Here is a 19801-nt window from a genome sequence, read left to right as displayed (position 1 = left end):
TAAGTTAGCTTCTCGTTCGGTCTTTCACACTTAACCCCAAATCACCCTGTATTTTCACACCCATAAATCACGTAAGCAATTGACAGTCTCCCGACACTGATTAAATGGCAGCTGATCTCTGAAATTACATTACTGCTCTCTGTAAAACACCTGAAGTTCCCAAGCACTGTTAGGCACTGGACAGTCATATAAAAACCCCTCTAGCCAGGGACCTCACTCACGTTTAATTGCCCAGCAAAAGATTATGAGCAAACAAGCACTAGCCAAAGCCGAAGCGGTTTCACCTGGAAACACCATTGAGGCCACACAGCCGCAACACCTGAACGGAGCAGAGGGACCGTGCGAAATATATAGCTGATCTCAAAGGGTAACTGCATTTTTCTTTTTCCAAAAAAAAGCACCTTATAGTGAAAGTCTAGTGTTGTAACAACACTGCCTGACCTTCCCACCAGAAGCAAAGGCCCTGAACTGTAGAATTATGTCAGAGGATGGCTAAAGACAGAGGCATTAATCACTCAGATGAATGTTACGTTCTCTGGATTTTTACTTTTTTTGGTATTTACTTGGTGGAGAGGAAATTTCTCTCCCTGAAGTCAAGCCTCTGGGATGTTTACACATCAGTGTAACTACTCAGGCCAGAACTTAACAGTTTTACCAACGGTCAGGCAAAAAGGGGAATAAAAGGCAAGGCCGCCCGGGGAGCCGAGAGGAGCAGCCGCCGGCGGCTGCAGCAGAGCAGCTCCCCGCAAAAACGCGCCGCTCCCGGTGAGCGGTGAGCGGGGCGGCAGGCTAATTGCAGGCACTGGCTTACGCTCACAAGTTTTGCCACAGAACAGAGAGCACAACAAACTTCTTTGTAATGTAGATCACAAGTTACAGAGATACTATCCTATGATGAGGAAGCTTGTCTTAYGCAACAGCTAAGTACTGAATACGGGCGAGGGAACTACTGGAAACTATGGTTAACGTGACCCTTTGGGCGGGTTTCCACGTTATTTTTGTCACCCTTTTGTCCTTTCAGAAGCTGTGTGCATAGTTATGGCAGGGCTGCCTGCATTATCTTATGTACTAAATCCGCCTAGATCTGTAGATGATGTCTTAGGGGGTGAAAAAGATTAATAAGGAATCACTCCAATGGCTTTAGGACAGCTAAGAATCTTAACCCATTTAACCTCCCCTAAAACACACAATCAGATCAGAGGAAGTTGTAGGAAACTCATTTCAAAGACTCTAGGCGACACTTTTTAGGTCAGATTTACAAAGCTCATTAGAATGAAGGTCTGTTACTTTAGATTTTAATGCTAAGACATACTAAGAAACCCTCTTGCCCCATTTAGGAAACACACAAAGCAAAGAATGCAAATTTTAAAAAGAAACTTAATCTTAATGCATGTGTTCTGCCACCAAATCTGAGTAAAACCTTCCTAGCTTATGTTCTTATAGAAAACAGGAGAAAACACATCAAAAAGGAACATTAAATGCCTTTTTTTTTTTTTTTACATCTTTTATAATTCGAGGTTGCAGGCAGAAGATACAGATAATACAAATAGTTGTATTTGGTCTGTATTTGATCTGGGAAAAATGGTATCATTTAGACATACAAGTTACTGATTTTTCTTATCCCTGTCAGCTTCCTAAAAATCTGCTTTTCCCAAAGGTGAGGTGGGCATTCACATACTCATGTAAACATTCACTGGCACGTACTTGGATATCTGCGCTATGTTCACACGCAACTACATAGAGGGGAATGAATTATGGTTGTAAAGATTCTTGCTGTTTTGCTCAGAAAAAAACACAAAAATTGAAGGCTATCTCCAGCTGCTCTTTGTGGTAAGAGTGCATCTTAACTAGAGAAATTAGGACAGAATAATAGAAAAATACAGCAGAAGCATGTCATTTCATAGCCTAATATAATTGTATATATCTAGCCAGATTTTAGTCCAAAGGAAATGGTACACTGAACTTGAAAGCAAGAGATTACTTCATTTAATATCAGAATGACAAGCCATCAAAATTTGGCGGTTAATTAGGAGGAAAAAGTCCTATGTACAATGAGCTGGATGGCTTGGCAAACTTTTATTTTAATCTTGTGATATCTCCTAATAACAAAAGGCCTCTATGATACAGCAAACAAATTTATAAATGTATGATCAATACATTTGACATGTTATTTAATTATGATTCTTCATGACAGAGACAATATGAAAAACTAGTGTCAACATTCTGACAGTGGAATAAATAAATAGATGTAATTATTCCTTATACTGATCCCAGATGAATTGTAATGTATCAGGGCAGACTGCAGGCCAGAGTTCTAAGGTTTCCTTAATATGATAGAGTTTGATGTAAGGGGTGTCATGTATCCAATATTTTGCTGTTTTATTAGAATAAAAAGCTCTCCGGGGATTTCAAGTTCAAATGGTCACAAGTCTCCCCCTGTACTGCTATCGTGCTTAATGCAAGGATAAGTACTGAAATATGTTTAGAAAAATGCTAGCAGAGCAAGAAAAGGCAAAGCATTGGCCTGTATAAATCGGAACAACCCCCTGAACTTTGTGGTTCTTCCAAATCTATCCCCAGATGTGATTTTTGCCGTTGTCCCCAACCCTAAACAAAGGTTTGGACAGACGAGCTATCTGCAGCGCAGGCACTCCTGCGAGCTGCGCTCCGACGGGGCCGCCCGCAGCTCGGGGCCAGCCTCTGCGGAGCGCCGCGGGGCTCGCTGCGGAGCGGCTCCGGCAGCCCCGAGCCAGCACATTTGTGGCCATTATCACAGACAGGAAAGAATGCACTATCTGCTTTTTTGGCCAAGAGAMATTATAGTTAACATTTAACATGAGAGAACTAACTTCAAAGGAAAGCCAGCTGGATTCGAATAATGGGAGATGAAAATGCTAACACCAGCACAAACTTGCAGGTGGTCATAGTTGGCTGAAAATAACACATCCGCAGTAGATGAGTCTGTTGTAAAGCAATGCCTGAGCTAACACTGCTGTTGCAGTGGAGCTGCAGAAGAGCGACGGTGAAGCGCGCAGCTCGCCGAACACACACCGTGCCTGAAACTGCCCAACGCGCTCAGGCGCTCKGACAGCGCAGGAACACGGGAGCGCGGATTTTGCAGCCGTGATGCTCACAGCGTATTACATGCTCTGAGACCTTGGCCCACCGAGAACGCAACAGAGTAACAAACAGTTTGGGAACCAACAGCAAAGTAAAAAAGAAAACAGCTAGGTGCTCCACTAATATAGCCCTTACTGAATTTTAGTATGTTATTTGCTTTTCAGTAAGCAGCCTGGAAAATGAAGAAGAATATTCACCAAAAGCATACAACCTACAGATAAATAATAATCACCATTTCCATTAGACTCCCTGAGTAAAAGCTGTAGACCTAAGTACGGCTGGTGGATTAAATCTCAAGTAAAACACTCTGCCCTTGCCCAGCTTCACAGTGAGATCTGAAATGAGAGCCGATGCCTTTCCTAGCTCGGAAGCAAACCACTTGAGTAGGCAGGGGATGATGTATCTGGGTTTATTTCTGAAACTATCCACGAGATCCTTTAAAGCCTGTTGATGCAAAAATGCTGACTTAACGTCTTCTTCCACTTTCAGCTAGCTACTTCTTACAGGAGACCAACAGCATTTTAGGCAGATACTCATGTTCCCATAAATTACATGAATTAAATTAATCCTGCTCAATTTAACACAGGTGTAATAATTATATACATTATTATTAGCAGAAAAAGCAGGAAGCAGAGTGTGCGCAGATCTTCTCTGCATGACTCTTGCTAGACTTACTTACTATAGTTTTTAATGGCACATAAATCTATTCTGCTATCTGCGTCAACATCGACCTTACTGGAGAATTTACAAACAGGTAACACCTACAAAAACTGGAATAAAAGTAACTATCCACTGCCTACACATAGTATAAGAACTAATCAGCAAATTTTAACAAATTTGTTTCTTTTCTGTGACTTTGGCTTCAATGCCACGGACAAATGGCGAATAAATCATCAGGTGGCACATGGAAGTGATTCCCGAGAGCCCCGCGCCAGGAACGCCCGCGCTCTGGCGCCGCGGATTTGAGGGTGGTTTGCGAGAGGACGGAGCCATCCGAAGGCCTGAGACCTTGCAATAATTATTTTCCTGATGCAATATGCTGATTATTTCCATTCAAAACGGCAGAAAAAAAATGCAGCATAGCTCTGTCCTTCTTCATGGGTCTGCAATAACTGCCTTTAGCAGGAGTTACTGTTCCATGGGGTTTTTAGAACTATCCAGCTAATTATGGCATTTCTGAACAGTTTTGTAATTATGTGGCTATTCCTAATTTTATTCTTTTTAAGTCCTTTCTAAGACAGCGAACATTTCATCCTGCTCCATGATCAGAAGCCACAGAGAACTGACAACTTCACTTCCAGAGAGCTCTGGCACTGGTAAGACTCTACCACATTCAGGACACTACTTTACCTGCAGATTAAGTAATGAAGTGATTAGACTCTTGGATTCAACCTCAGCTCTCTCTTAAAAAAAAAAAAAAAAAAAAAAAAAAAAAAAAAAAAAAAAAAAAAAAAAAAAGAGAGAGAGAGAGAGGGAAAGAAAGAAAATAAAAGAAAAGCAGACTGTAAGCAAATAAGGCCTGTGGCCTGGTGGCCTGCGCAGCCTTCTGTACACACACAGCAAGGAGCTATGAGGCCAGAAATATCCACCGTGTAGGGGAATTAAAACTTTGTGTCACTATAGAGCGGGAATTTAGAAAGGGATGTAAATACACCATGTAACAATAGCATATAGCATATAAACACACAATGTTTATGAAATGATTTTAGGCAATCTTTGCATAAAGCATCAGGATAAGATTTGCAAGATTTGTTGCAGCGGCTGTTTTTAAGTATAAAACAGCGTACCCTCAGTCATTAAGCAGATGATGCTAGTTTTAACAAATGAAGCTGGATTAATTTGAAGTATTTAAAGTGATCAGCAGTCCTTAGGTTAAAGAACATATGTCATTTTCTTCTAAGTTTCTGTTTTGATGAAAAAACACTGCCACTCCGGACTCTCATATAAGCGAGGCTGCAGCAAGGCTACCTGCACCTCGGCTACCTGCCCTCCCGCCTGCACGCGCTCGGGGCAGCAGCTGCTGCAGGATTAATGAACAGCAACCTTCACGGAGATGGAYTGAGGAGGTCAGGGAGATGCAAACAACCGTGACACGTGCCATGCATCACTGTCTGCTCCGCCGGCCGCGGCTCCCCCCGCCGCCCCGGCACGGCGAAATGGCAGAGCCGTGCCCAGCGCAGGCCACTTAAGGGACTAATGGGTAAATGCATAAAACTATTAAATGCATAAGAATCCTCTTCGCCAAATGGCAAAATATAATGAAAGTTTAAACTGTTAATTGAATAAACCTCTTAAGGACAGAGTGCATCAACACAGGATGTTTAACAGTTTACCGGTTATGTGTTACATTATTTAAARCCAGGGCGGGCGACAGGGATGCCGGCAGAGCGCGCGCCCGCGGCCCGGGTCTGCCGGCGGCGAGCCCCGGCCCGCTCTGCGACACCCCGACGCAGCTCCGCCACCGTTTCCGCAAGGCGCTTGCCTCCGGCCGCCTTTCAGCGCAGAAGGGTTTTAAAACGCTTTTAACCTGAGGCACAGCAAAAAGCAGCGGGCTTCCCCGGCCCCGCGTCCCGCCGCTCGGCCGCGGCGGCGCAAAGCCCCCCAGCCCGCCGGCTGCCTCCAACGCGCGGCGAGCGAGGCGCGGGAGAGCCGCCCCGCCGCGCGGTCCCGAGCGGGCCCCCGCCCCGGCAGAACAGCCTGCGCCCGTCCCAGCCAGCGCTCGTAGACCCKCCAAACCGCTACTGTGCACCGATGTTTGCGCTGTTGATTTTTAAGCRAACTTTATGCAGAATACTGTGAACTGATTTCAGAGGAATTTCACCAATTATAGATTTCAGTTTCACAGGCCTGTTGGTGTGAACTATTACCGASGTAAAATCTAGTCCGTATCTTTGATGTTTTGTCACCTAAAACCTTGCCATTTTAAAAACCCCTGTTACAGTAGTGATAATTGATGTTTTGTAGAGATTTCCTCAGTAATAACTGGCTTCTCTGGAGACAAAGTACGCTGCTTTTGGCCTCACAGTTTATCCTCATCGAACAAGATTACTGCCTCAGAAAACAATTGCAAAGCTGCAGAASTATTATCCTTTAAACGGTAAAAGAAGAAAAAAATGATTTATGAAAAATACCATGATCCTTCCTACACAGGGCCTGAAAGACAGCAATTTCAGAGACAGTAACTAATCTAATGTCGCATTATAACACACACAGAGCCAGATTTGGCCACCGCACCAACGTCGATACAGATTAGACCGGCTACTTTTTCACTTACGAAATGCTTTTGCCTGTGGTTGCACAGGACACAGGGAAAGCTGCTCTGCGACTCCAGGTCCCCGGCAGGTTTTAGCCGGGGCTCTCGCAGYGCTGGATGCTACGGCGCAGCCCCGCGCGGGGGGCGGCCGGCCGGGGGCAGCGCCGCCGCGGCACCCAACCTTCCCGCGCGCCGGGGCCCTCGGGCTGCCGCAGCGGGGCGAGGCGAAGGGGCGAGCGTCCCGGAGCCGGGCGCGCGGGGAAGCAGGCGGCCAGCAGACGTGTCGGCGGCTGTCGCGGGGCCGCAGACCCGTGCAGCCTCGTGCCCGCAAAACCACAGAGCAGCCGCGAGRAAGCGGGCGCCGAGGAGGAGGCGAAGCTCCGCGTTCGGAGCTCGGCTGCCGAATGTACGTCGGGGCAGGGGATTTCTTTACGCTACTTTTTTGAAGCATTAGCTACAGGCTATCCAGTCATCTAAAGAAATATCAAAATGCATTAAAAAAAGAGTGGATAATTCTAATCGCTGGCAATGCCTAAGTGTTATTGTGGGACTTTTTGCTTGGGCACATCTTTTTAATGTACGTGATTCTGCCAAGTGCCATTTTTGCCCTGTTTYGCTCTTTTCTAAAACCTCTTCAGTCCAGTCACTGCTTTGTTTTTGCRTGGATTGCAGAGGAGCAAGTATAGGTGCCGTCTGAACGGGGGAGGCCRGGGAGCCGCTCGGCCGTGTCAGCCCTGCAGAGCACAGCGCTCAGGCAAGCCAGGCAGGGCTGCGGCTTCTTCTTCTCTTACCTTCAAATCCATCTGTGGGGTGAGCATTCAGTACTTTGTTATTTTTCTGCATTATTAGTTACACAAATCACTCAGCAAATCAATCTTGGCATTTGGCCCTCAAACRCACGCACGCAATATACTCAAACACAAGTACCTGTGTGCCCGCATCGATATCTATATATTGCAACAAAGAAAAACAACCTCGCAGGAAATGCATCAGCAGTTGGCTCCTTTTTCAAGTTACAGAAGGATTTTGCACTTTGATAGTTATATGCTGCTTCAAGTACATTCAAATAGTGCACATGTAGCCATTCTCTGCACAGTGCCCAGCAGCATCACCAAAACGAGAGCCCCTTGCTATGCAGAAGAGTCATAGGATACAGCAATTAAAATCCTTTAACATAACCAGGTTTCAGCCATTGCAAATGTTCTTACTTGAGATTCACAGTAAGAGGTGATCTTTCCTTTTTAGCAAGAATTGTAAAGAGGGTCTGGAAACTACTTCAGTGGCCAAAAAATAGAGCCTCTGGGATGGAAGGTCACTAAATAATACCAATTGCTTTGTGGCACTTAAGTCTCCAAAGGGGAATCCAGGAAAACAGAGCTGGATTTGGATCAAGATGCTATACTGCCATGAGTACACTGGGATATTGTTAATGGGACATAGGGAACTCAAACATAAATAGTGAGTGGGATTTTCCTTGCATTGGCCACAATACATATGTTTGTTCAAGAAAAAAATAGCTGGAGCAGGAAGACATGCACGTCTGGTGTTGAAGAAAAGCCTGTTTGTGTCAGATACAGTGGAGAAATTGTTCTAGAATAGTTCATCTTTAAATGAAGATCGCCCTAACAATGTTGCCAAGGTCCATGACAGCTTGGATTTTTGGCTGTGTAAGTGCCAGCAGCAGAAGTAAAGCCTGCCTTAGTACAGAGTTTAAACATGGATATCTGACATTTCACTGCATTTTCAAGAATTGGTTCAACTTCTTTATTTGTCACCAATGGTACCATTGATCCTCACACTTCCTCAGTTCTTTTTGGGCTGGCTGTCTACCAYGTATGCAAGAAAAGTGACCATGGTATAGGCAAATCTCAAATATCAGAAAATACCAGTTTGATTCCAACTAAATAAAGAGTTCAGGAAGAACTGCATTTGTCACAACTGGGGGCAAACAGTCAGAACTGGACTCCAGATAATAMTCACTGAATACAGTTAGGCGTAAGAGGTTTAAAACATTTCCCATCTTCATCTTACGTTGAACATTCATCTACATGTGTATATGTATGTGACTTTCCTACAGTTTACAGGCAAATACTGTCTTTTTATTGCTCCGTGYGACTCCTTAAAATGGCATTACATTCAACTTCCTTGCCATACCTTTTCACTTCTCCAAACATTTTTTTGCAATTAAAGACTCCCTTCAAAAGGCTAAGCTTATATATGGATCTTACGAACTCAGAGACACTTGTAATTCATTACCAACATTTTTCACTCATGACCTCTTTATTTGGAGTTCCTGAATTTCTTAATTACACGTTGCTAATTTATCATAATCTGAAGTGCTTCAAAAGCTTTGCAAATTCTGACACAAGCACAGGCAACCTGTTTCAGTGAAATATCTGAACTGATTCATATTGTTTCCCCTCTGACACCGGAGGCTTATGTAATTTAGGAATAACAGAGCTGCTAAAATTAATGGCTGAAGGGCAAGCTGCTTTCTTTGTCACGTTACATATAATGTTTTAGTTCAACAAAAAAGTAGCTGGATTATTTTGCTTCTTTACTTGCAGTTAATTACAATTAAAAGTAAGTGTGTAATCACATTTCTTGTGAACTTTAGCCTTAACTGCTGAGCACAGCAAAATGTAATGAGGCTCGGTTAACCTCAGTAGAAAAATAAAGCTTTTCTTCTGAAGTAGCCAGAACACGGCCGTGCGGGAGGCAACGTTTCTGCAAGTGTGAAACAAAAGCAAAGCGGGAGCCGAGCGCAGAACGTCCCTTCCCGGACCGATTAGCCGGGAAAGCAGCAACGCTTCACCTGGGGGGCGAGAGGCTTGCCCGCCCCAGACGGCGGCCATACCGCGCTCCGAACGGGCGTCACGGGAAGCACGTACGGTCAGGTGTGTTACAAATATCTGGAACTTTCTATCAAGAGAATGCAGTAAAAATCTTGCCATGCTTTTGTGTCCCACCTTTTATTTATTTCAGGCGTTTATTGCTATTGCTTGCGCGGTGAAGCCGCAGATCCCCACCCTCGCTGTATGACTCTCTAAGGGTTTAACTGTTTCCCCTCGGCCAGGGGTGCTGCCGCCTGAAAACGCCACCTCCTCCACATGCTTACTGCTCTCACAGTCTGTGCACGCGAATTTAAATTCATTTGCTGCAGTAAGACTTCCAACTGCCTTTTTTAAACATGAGCCTTTAGTTCCCTCCTTGAACGCAGGGGTGGCATTTTACAGCATTGCTAGCTCCAGGAAATGTCCTGTCTTGTGTACACAGGAGCATCAAAGGAAGCAGCAGCTTTGCAGCACGCCGGCTTCACCGCCAGGTTGTTACGTCCCTGAGCAGGTCCCTCCGCAGAGGTTGCCCCGGCCGCTGCTGGAGCTGCAACTCCGGCTTGCCAGGAAGGCACAGTCTATAGGGCAGAACGTATCTCCGTCCCGWGCCAGGCCCAGCCCTGCCTCAACGCGCCAGCCAGGAACTGCCCCTGCCAGCGGGAAGGGCCCGCGCGGGGCTCTCATTAACCTCCCCGCCGGGGCCCACAAACGCGCCATTGTAGCACAGTTGCCTTAAGACAGACAGAAAGAAGGAAGGAAGGAGGAAAGAAAGGAAGGAACTCTCGAAGACAAAGTTGTTCTTTGGATAGCAATTATAGATATTTAGAGATTTTACTGGAGAGTCTTAGGGGGAACTTTTAATTTCTCAGTGTGCAAGCACTTCCTGATCTATGATTCAACCTTGGAGATTTTAGGTAATACAATGAACCCTAGAATAGGCTCTATCATAAGTGCCGTTATTTTTGATTATAATTGAGAGAAATCTAAAATGTAAGTACATTAAAAATCCCATTTCTACAGAATTGTTTCTTTTTTAAATCTTTACAAGCATTTGTGCAGATTTATTAATAATAAGTGTAGGAGGAAAGAAACGTAAAATAACCCAAATCCCTGCCCAACAAATGCTTCTAGTACATAAACTTTATAAATACAATGTTGGCAGATTCTGATATATAAAAAGGTAGCTAAAAAAAAGTAAGAGCCATAAATAATGCCAAGTAATAAAGGAGGTGAATGTTTTTGTTATTAGATTCTTTCATTGTATAAATCTGTTTAATAAGCTGGCTAGGAATCATTGATAGAAAACAGACTGCTTGTGGTGTTACAGATCAACCTGTTCTAAATGTTCTTTCCTAAACTCTATGCCAAGCAATACTTTTTACAAATACAATTTAAAAATTGAATGCTCTTTCATCATCCAAAGGGGAGCAAATAGCATTAGAAGTCTGAATGCATCTTTTGAAGAATGCATGACATGTGTCTGTATCAGACATGCTGAAAATCTTTAAGATGTTTTGCTGTRTGTTCAGAGTAATTAATACCATACATCTGATTCGTCAAATGTGATTRGTATATGTGTAAAACTCTTGATTTAAAAGTCTTATTTCCCAACGTATGTGTACTTTTGGAAAGCCCTATCATATATTTTTCTTCAGAAGTTCATGTAAAAAATATGCAGTAACATTTCACTGTAATGAAAACTAAATGTTGTGAAATGTTATTGAGGTCAGTGATGGGTTTGTGACGTTAATCTTTGTACACTATTGTTTCTCATTACTGCGTGGTATTTTTGGTTTTCATTAYTCCTAGAGGAAAGGACAGAAAAAAATGAGACGTTATAACCCAAATAAGGAAAAAGGAATAAACACTAAAATGCAAAAAATAAAGATAATAATAATAAAAARAAATTAGGACATTATTGGTTAATAAATTGCTGAGCTTAAGAAGAAACATTAAAATGTTATGAAGCAGACTAGCTTTTTTGTATTTTTATCAGATATATATTCCTATTTCTGCTTTAAATTCTTTTATTACTGCATTAACTTCTAGTACAGGTGGTTTAAGTATATGGTTCTCAATATCCTCARAATCATTTTAGGTTCTGACCCCAATTTTGATCTTATGGAATATAACTCAGACAGCTCTAGTTTCAATGTATTAAGTGCTGCTCAGCTTCAGTAACTTCCTTTAGTGCTCCTCCAAGCCCTCCAAACTCAGCACGGGGCTGAGGAAGGCACTCCCTTAGCTCTATGAAAACGGAGTCCTTCAGAGTACAGTCCATTATATAATCATTAAGTGCAAATATTCGGGCAGGACGTGATCATTATTTTCATTTAGGGTGACTATATTCACATGCAGCAGAAAGCTCAGCTGAACTGTGAGCAAGAGTGTTGGTCTACGCAGCCGGCTCACCGAAAGTCCTGAGAAATGCCCCGGGGTGACACAACACGCCTTGTATCCAGCTGAGCCAGAAAAACTGCCAGCATCTCCCCATCTCTATCTGGAGTAGTCAAGGCAGCAAGGACAGGCAGCGTACTGCATCTACAGACAAGCAACATCAGCTGGAGCCCACATCAGAAAGATGTRGAATTAGTTTCAACACCATACTGGGGCTGAGCGTGAAACAGGCTTTAAAAATTGGAATGACCCTTTTCTCAGTTAATGGCGTACTTTCAAATTAGACTTAGATTTATTAAATGGAGTTCCTGGAGAAAGTGAATCAGACAAAAAGGGCAGACATTTGGCAAAAACTGTAGAATAAAAACAGTATCTCACCCATCAAACTAATGAGGTGTGCACAGAGTACTTGAGGGCTCAGGGGAATAGGATATAGAGACTTTCAGCTCTAAATCACTAGTTTAAATCCAGCCCTCTTCGTCATGATTGAAAGTAGTTACCATCTGTCACTACAGTAGCCTACAAGGAATTTGTTGGTGGTCTCACCCTAGCTCCTATAGGAGAAATTCAAATGACATGGTTCTCCCCACCCCAAACAGTCCAGGTCCTCACTGGGAGCTGAGAAGCAAAACCAGAAGACTGAAGGAACTGAGACGGATGTGTCCGACCAGCCCTGAAGCTTCCAGGTAAGGACCTGGACAACTGGAGCAGGGAGGTTTCTCCTCTTGTGGTCCACAATGGACATAGGGAAGGCTTCAGCCTTCAGAGCACTTCAGCTGCCACTTTCACTGCTCCCATTTAACTATTTTTACCATACAGACAAGCACCATTTGTGCTTACTGGAATGCAAAGATTTCCTTAAGTGTTGTGCACAAGCATCATAATATAATCCTCAGAGCTTCAAAGCCAATCCCAACAACTAATCCCACAGATAAACAAAGCTAAATCTCTTTTTGCCTGCAAAAATAATGAGCAAACATTAGGGATATCAGTGTATAGAGGGTCTCCAATCTTCTGAGGGAAGATCTTGACTTTCACCCAATTTATACTGTGAAGCCCTAATCTACTGTAAATTACAAGATCTAATTAAAATGAGGGAAACCAAAGTAGGTAAACCCTTCAGAGCAACTCTGCTAAGATTCACAGCTGAGCTGGTCTTCATTTCAAAGAATGGTTTGCAAACTGTGCGCTTCCTAGAATGACACTTAGGACATCTGCCTGGTCTAAGTGCTTCTTCATGTTGTACAGAACAGATAGATAGCTTAAATCCCTACTTAAAAGTGTAACATTATTTTAAAGTTGTCTATAACATGTTCAGGCTCCTTGTATAACAACAGCATTAAACATGGTTCTGACTCAAAAGATGCTGAGATGATTTTAAACTCTGTCGCAAAGAGAACCTGCTCACACACCAAGCCATACACTTACTACATTCTTTAAGGCAATAACAAGAGAAAACAATGTTCATCTAACAACAGATGGCCACATAGAATGAACATCCTGCCGGAACATGGAATTCACCTGCAGAGGCACAACTCCAGCAGCCAATGGTTRTATGTTGCAAATCAACTGCCACAACAGCAAGACAAGAAAAAAGAAGTAAGAGCAAGTGATTTCATATTTTAAGGCAGTTGCTAGAGGCCTGCTGAATAATTAAGTAACAGACTGTGCAAAATAAACAAGTTTTCATTCCTTCACAGATACTTAAATACAAGTATATTTAAATCCAGGCCCAAAGCATTCAAGTAACTTCATGCATCCCCTTAGGACTTGCTGTGTAGACAATGTTTCCCAGTGGAGGTACCACAACTGAACCTAAAGTATTTGTTTCAAGATTTCCCAGCTCACAAGACTAACAGCATATCTGAAATACAACCAAGACAGAGCACTGAGTAAAAAGCACTACTCTACGAATATCTCAGTATAAGGTTAATTCTTCACTATCATTACTTCCCCCTCTTATCAATATCATTCTAACTTTGGAAATGTTCTTAAATTAATACCTAATTCTAATGACAACAGTAGATACCAATCAAGTTGTATTATCAGGGCCAGAAAACTATGAACCACATTAATGATATAACAATGTTTCTGTATCTCATCCACTGTGACAGCAAAGTTGCAAAATAATTCTGTAACACAGGAAGCATTCATTCATTGCCACTGTCAGGAGAACATAATTTTGTCATGTGTGCTAAATTAAATTGGGTTTCTGAAAGTGTCCCTTTAAAATCACTGATATTTTAAGGAATACTCCTTAAAAAAATCAGTCTCTGCTGTGCTTAACTTGGCATTTCATAAACAAAGCTCTGACTAAAAGCAGCTCTTGGAGAGACTGGGGAAATACAGCTCCAGTAGCAGTGCGTTCGCTTCTTGTAGCAACAAGCACTTTGGGTGTAAGCAAACATTGGGAGCTGATGACGTGTCAGATATACGAGTGTTTTCTTTATCAGTAAATGTTTGCTGACTGGGACTCCCCTGAGCCGAGGTTTCCTCTTTTCTCTCCTTCAGATTTATCGATCTGATCTGATAATGGAAACTCAACTTTCTTCATTGCCAGCTAATAGAATCAAAGAAAAAATTTAGTGAACAAATTAGAAAATCRGTGTTGGTGGAACAAAATTTGCCTTAAGAATATAAGGGCAGAAAGTGGCRGTGTGTTCAGGAAATTACCTGTCAAAACTAGTAAAAACATGTTTAAGTGGACATTAACGGATGCTTAAATCACCCTAAAAATCTTAAGAAACACAAATCTGTGCTAATATGAAAAAGTAAGCATGGTTTGTGAATAAAGCAATAAGGAAACTACTCTTGCCTTGTTTTATTAAATTAAGCTTAAAAATTCAGTAATATTACATTCTGAATTACTCTAAACACAAAGAAACCTTGGAATGAAGAGCCTCTATTTTCACTTTAAATGGTATTGAATGAAAAATTGGGATCTCTCTGCATAGTCTAATTATACTGAAAAAAAAAAAGAAAAAAAAGCTGTTATTGAATCCAACAGCAAAACAGCTTAGGTCCCATTTCTTTTGGAGCATACAAACCTCTGTTCCAACCATTCAAATTTTACAGTCCCAGTCACCAGCGGCCATTTCATCTGCATCAGGCCTGAAGGATTAGCTTGGAAGTGGTAAATACCGATTTCTAAACAGGATGAAAGTAGCTTGTAATATTGCAGAAATACAGATAGGTAATCAAAATAAAGTATAAATGAAGGAATCTATAACTTGTATCTTAAACTGTGATTACAGTCGACTGGACCTCATGGAAAAGAAGGACCATTTGCAGGATCAAAGATGGCAGGATCTAGTCTGCACTGTAAAGTTTCACTGGTTGTCTTACACAAAATGAAACGTTACATGTATGTATGCTGTCATTTGACAAAGTAATTTGTAGATCTGCAAAATACCAGGAGGTTTAAAGACCAACTGGCAGGAGTTTCGGTGCCGTGACCCGAGCTCGCGGCTCTGCTCCTCCTTTGCAGGAGGCGAGAGCTCGCCACGAGCCTCGAGCAGCCCGGGGGCTGTGCACGGCACCGCGTTTCGCTGCGTGTTCTACGGCAACAGCGCAGAAGAGGGGAAACTCAAYGCAAATCCCTACTTGCCAATCTGGTAAATGTTACTAAAAAGTTWAAAAAAATCCTGATACTTGTCTGGTTTCTCTCACTTCAAAGATGATGGGGGAAGGGAAGGGATTTTGAAGATGTGAGGAGAAGCTGTTTTGAAAAACAGTCACAGGACTGTGAAAGAAGAGGTGTTTTTTTACGGAAAATGCGTTACAACATTTTTTGGCGGCCCCACATCTCAAAACGAGATTGTTTCTACRCGTTCCTGCAGAGAATTGATGACCAGCGACTCCGGCGCTCTTGAAAAGCTCGGGAAGGAAAGGGTACACACAAAACACCGTCGCCGCCCCTGCCCCAGGCCGCAGCGGGCAGGACCGTGGTGCCCTCCTCCTTCCACCGCCTGCGCCCCTGCCCTGGGCGCGGAGCAGGAGCGGGCGAAGCGGCCAGCGCACGAGCCGGCCGCGGAGGAAGGCCTCACCCCCTCGGCGGAGCTCGAGCCCCCCTCCCGCTGCAGCAAAGCCGGGGAAGGTGCCCCGAGCGCCCTCGGCGCTGCGCCCGCCTCGGGCTCCGCAGCAAAGCGCTGGGCTGGCCCCCGGGGCCTCCCGCCGCCCCGGGCCAGGAAGGGCCTCGGCGCCCCGACCCCCTCGGCCGGAGCAAACAGCGTCTTTCTGAGGAGCTGCGGCAGTTTCACCCCCCAGCTCCGGGCGCTCGCCGCCCTCTGGGGTGCTCTGCACCCGCAGCGCGCCCGCCCCGCGCGCCCGGGCAGCCGGCAGCAACGTCTCTGCAAGCGGGAGAAGCAACGGCTCTGAGGTAGAGCGAAGAGCTTCCGCCCTTCCGCCCTTCTGATTTTAAAACCAAAGATATCTGTTATGTAAAAATCTACGTTAAAGCCAAACTAGAGATGCAAACACACGATTGAAAATTCCTCCTTTCCCAAGCGCAAATTTACGTGGTAGCAGTTCTCCTCGGCTCCTCCACGCAAACAGCCGTGGAGCCAGYGGCAGAAGTCACCGAGGTGTCTCATCTTCCAGCGAATCTGAGACTCCCCATCACACCTTTTCACACAGGGGCTGACCCTGGTATTTTGAAGTCCTCCGTCCGCTTCACAGGGCAGCGGCCCAGGCCTGCTGGGACGCACTCCACGTCGCAGTAGACCAGATCAGTGTTCAAGTCGCAGGTTCAACTTGAGAATGAGGGCATTTTTTTTCTTGCCTGATCAAGGTCAAAACTATTAAAATACCCTTAGGTTCTCAGTCTAGTGAAATGAACTGGTAATACATTTGGCAAGTTAATCTGTGGATTGCCTTCTCACATGAGACCAGCTGTTGTGTTTCTAAGTACAAGCAGTATTTACCTCCAATAATGAAATGACTGAATATAATATGAAAAAAAATCAGTGTTCCACTGCCTACTGCACAGTCCTGGGTTACATTTACAGTTCTAATAAACTGATTTGTCAAAACCGTCAGAATCGAGGATGATCATCTGGATACCAGATGAACTAAAATACGCATAATTATAAGTTGTCCATTTGTTCTCTTTTATCTCCCACGCATCTCACTCTCGCTCACAAATACGCGTAYATGTTTATGTATAACCATAACTATGGGCCTAAAATTCATCCTTTTTATTATCACTTTTGCTGCAGTATCACACAAGTGAGTTCTTWTCACTTGTGGTGAGTAAGCAATACAAATCTGGTCACGTTACTTTAGTGTTTTCATGTAYGGCATGTGTACATAGGCACATTGTAAATATATGAATAGATAAACATCTCTACACAATACCCATATATACACAGACACACACCTACAGCTGGATAAAACACACTTCTAAAAACAAATATAAAGATTCAGCTCATCTATCAAACAAGCCTCCATAGCTGAAAGTTGCAGAATCAAACGTTCCAGTTCATTTCATTTCCTAAACAGTATTGGGTGGGTTACAAACCAACCCACAGGCTTTTCTCCAATATTTATTATTTTATAGCAGAGTAGATACAGGACCTTACTGATATTCAGAAACTAAGCTTTTATCTGTGATCTACACTAGCTTGACAAGTTGATGCTAGGCAAGTCGCTCTGCCTCTTGTTCCACATCTTCTATCTTTCAAATGAGGATGTTACAAAGTACAGGAGGTGTATTGGTAAAAATTTGTAAATGCTTAATATTCTCTTTTTCAAGGCTCTAATATGAGTAACATTTCATAGAATGATATTTAAAATATATATATGGTACAGAACAATCTGAACAGACACATTCCCTGCCTTGCAGAACTTAGGACAGAAAACAGGACCCAGAACCAACGGTACAGGAGGATGTGGCAGAGATTACTAGTGAGAGCAAAGGAGGAAGCATTTCCTAGAAGACATAAGTTTTGAGATGGATCAGAGGGAAGGAACAATGTGCTGCTGGAAAAGCAGTGAGAGACCTTTTGCAAACCTAATGGAACAGCTACTTGAGAGTGTGTAAGGAAGGGCAAGGAAGGGGATGCAAGGGAAGGAAGAGTGAAAGTGAAATAGTGCATGACAGCAAGCTGGGAAGGTGCAGCATCCGAGAATGGCACGAACGAGCTCGAATTCTGGGGGACTCGACCSCTCTCTAGAAAAGTGAAGGAGGGAATAAGCATGTTAGATCAGAATTTCCTAAAATCTTGTCTGGGGAAAGGAGAGGGCAGAAATATTAAGACCAGTGGTCAAAGTAATGGAAGGATTTTAATAAACTCTGTTATGCTAACTAGTCTAAAACTATTTTCATGAACTTGGGGGTGTAAAGTTCACGATATAAATCTACCTGAAGCAAATCCAGACTAAATTTAAAATAATTTAATTGCTTAATTTAAAATAATTTATTATAATTTATTATTTAATTTAAAATAAACTTATCTGCAAGTGAGCTATTACTTCTTTAAAAAAATCACAACTTCTTCCATGTTAAAACTGTTTCAGATGGTTTCTATAACTGTTAGTTTGCCAGCTCTTTTAAACAATTTTGTTAGGCTGCATATCTTTCTTTTCTTTTCTTTTCTTTTCTTTTCTTTTCTTTTCTTTTCTTTTCTTTTCTTTTCTTTTCTTTTCTTTTCTTTTCTTTTCTTTTCTTTTCTNTTCTTTTCTTTTCTTTTCTTTTCTTTTCTTTTCTTTTCTTTTCTTTTCTTTTCTTTTCTTTTCTTTTCTTTTCTTTTCTTTTCTTTTCTTTTCTTCTTTTTTTTTAACTGATAAGGAAGATGTCTCTATTCAGCATCTGCACAGAGTCATCTGGGGTATCAAGTTGGTTTATAACATCCTGTTCAGATTAGCCATAAAGATTTCAGTGGCCGCTGCAAAATACAGAGATACTGTTGTAGTTTCTGAACTGTATGAACAGTCAACCATTAAATATAACTTATACGATGATAATTTCCAGGTGCTGTATGGCAGCTTTTATTCATAGATCCCAAAGCACTTCAGAAAGATAGTCGCACCACTGCAACCTCATTTAATATAGAGGGAAACTGAGGCAACAGGAGAGAAGCATCTTGTTGCAGATCATCAGCAAGCTGGGCTTTGTGCTCTGCCCAACACTCAGCCTAAGAGAATCAGTGTTTCGCTTGTAGGATGAGGCTTCTCTGCCCCAGAAAGCCACCCCTCAGTAAGGCAATCAGTCATCCAAAAAAGGCAGTTGTTCGTATTTCAAACATCTAATTTCGAACTAGAAAYCTTGTCAATAAACTTTTTATAACTCATTTGATATGCACTAATATATGTAAAGGCAAGTTGATGTTTATCAATGGAAGACAGATAACTTTCATAGCCTTTCCTATAAATGTTGAATAAAGGCATCTAGCTAATGCTCTAGATACGCTCTAGGATCTCCTTCATGGTGTTACAGATATCCACATTCAAAAAGCTGTTTCAATTGCTCTGAAAAATAACATCCTAATCTTTAAGCCAGGAACTTGTTGATCTCCTTTATTTTGTTATAACTAAGAGTTCCAAAACAAGAACACAATTTAGTTGTTAGATGAAGTTGGCATTTTGGAAGTTGGCATCATAAACGATCTGAAGAAGAAATATCCATTGCCTGCTAACAACAGACAAGACAACAAACAAAAATGTATCTTTTTGAAGTCTTAAGTGTTTCTTTACAATTTACTTAAGATCCCAGAGCAAATGGTCCTCTATCTTTTAATCCGAAGARAGAGACCTGTGTCCACTGAAGCTGGTGACAGTTTTGCCACAGATTTTAATACACTCGKGATTTGACTGTCTAAAGTGTAACACAGCAAGCAAAATTCACGCTTGTCATTGAAGGTCCAGAGATTTTACTCCAGCAAAACTCCCAGTAAAAGTCTTTTTGATTTCACTCTGAAGYCAGTTAGTAAAACTGTAATTTATATCACCAATGGTTTGCTACCTAGAGAGAACTAGCTGCTTTGAGGTTAACACAGACTAAGTAACTATTGTATATGATTTCACAGTCTTGCTTCCAGTGCCAATGAAAACTCTTTTTTCCTACGCACACAGCTCATCAGAGATTTGTGCTTTCAATTCCTCCACCATACTGATGCCAAAACTTTCAAATAGAGCATTAGGATGCTCCTGTATCTGGTTGCCTCATGGCAGATGCTGTACAGAGAAATATATTAGATTG

At 42.6% G+C, this 19801-nt stretch overlaps 1 protein-coding gene across 7 annotated transcripts in view; it reads right to left on the bottom strand.

Moving 5' to 3' along the window:
• Positions 1-19801, bottom strand: part of BCAS3 (BCAS3 microtubule associated cell migration factor) — a 372504-nt gene that overhangs the window by 55109 nt on the left and 297594 nt on the right. Inside the window, exon 24 of one of the 7 annotated variants that reach the window (XM_085302938.1) lies at positions 18428-18488. The exons of the other annotated variants lie outside the window; for them this stretch is intronic. Coding sequence (XP_085159064.1) covers positions 18445-18488 — 44 coding nt within the window. The 3' untranslated portion in view covers positions 18428-18444. Of the gene's footprint in view, positions 1-18427; positions 18489-19801 lie in introns of those variants that run through there. 7 annotated transcript variants of the gene reach the window in all.

This window comes from Rhea americana, unplaced genomic scaffold (assembly GCF_003343005.1).
Source record: "Rhea americana isolate MKP2758 unplaced genomic scaffold, rheAme1 scaffold_194, whole genome shotgun sequence".
Lineage (NCBI taxonomy): Eukaryota > Metazoa > Chordata > Aves > Rheiformes > Rheidae > Rhea > Rhea americana.
The sequence above is the reverse complement of the archived record's forward strand: the minus strand, read 5'-3'. Positions and strand labels throughout refer to the sequence as shown.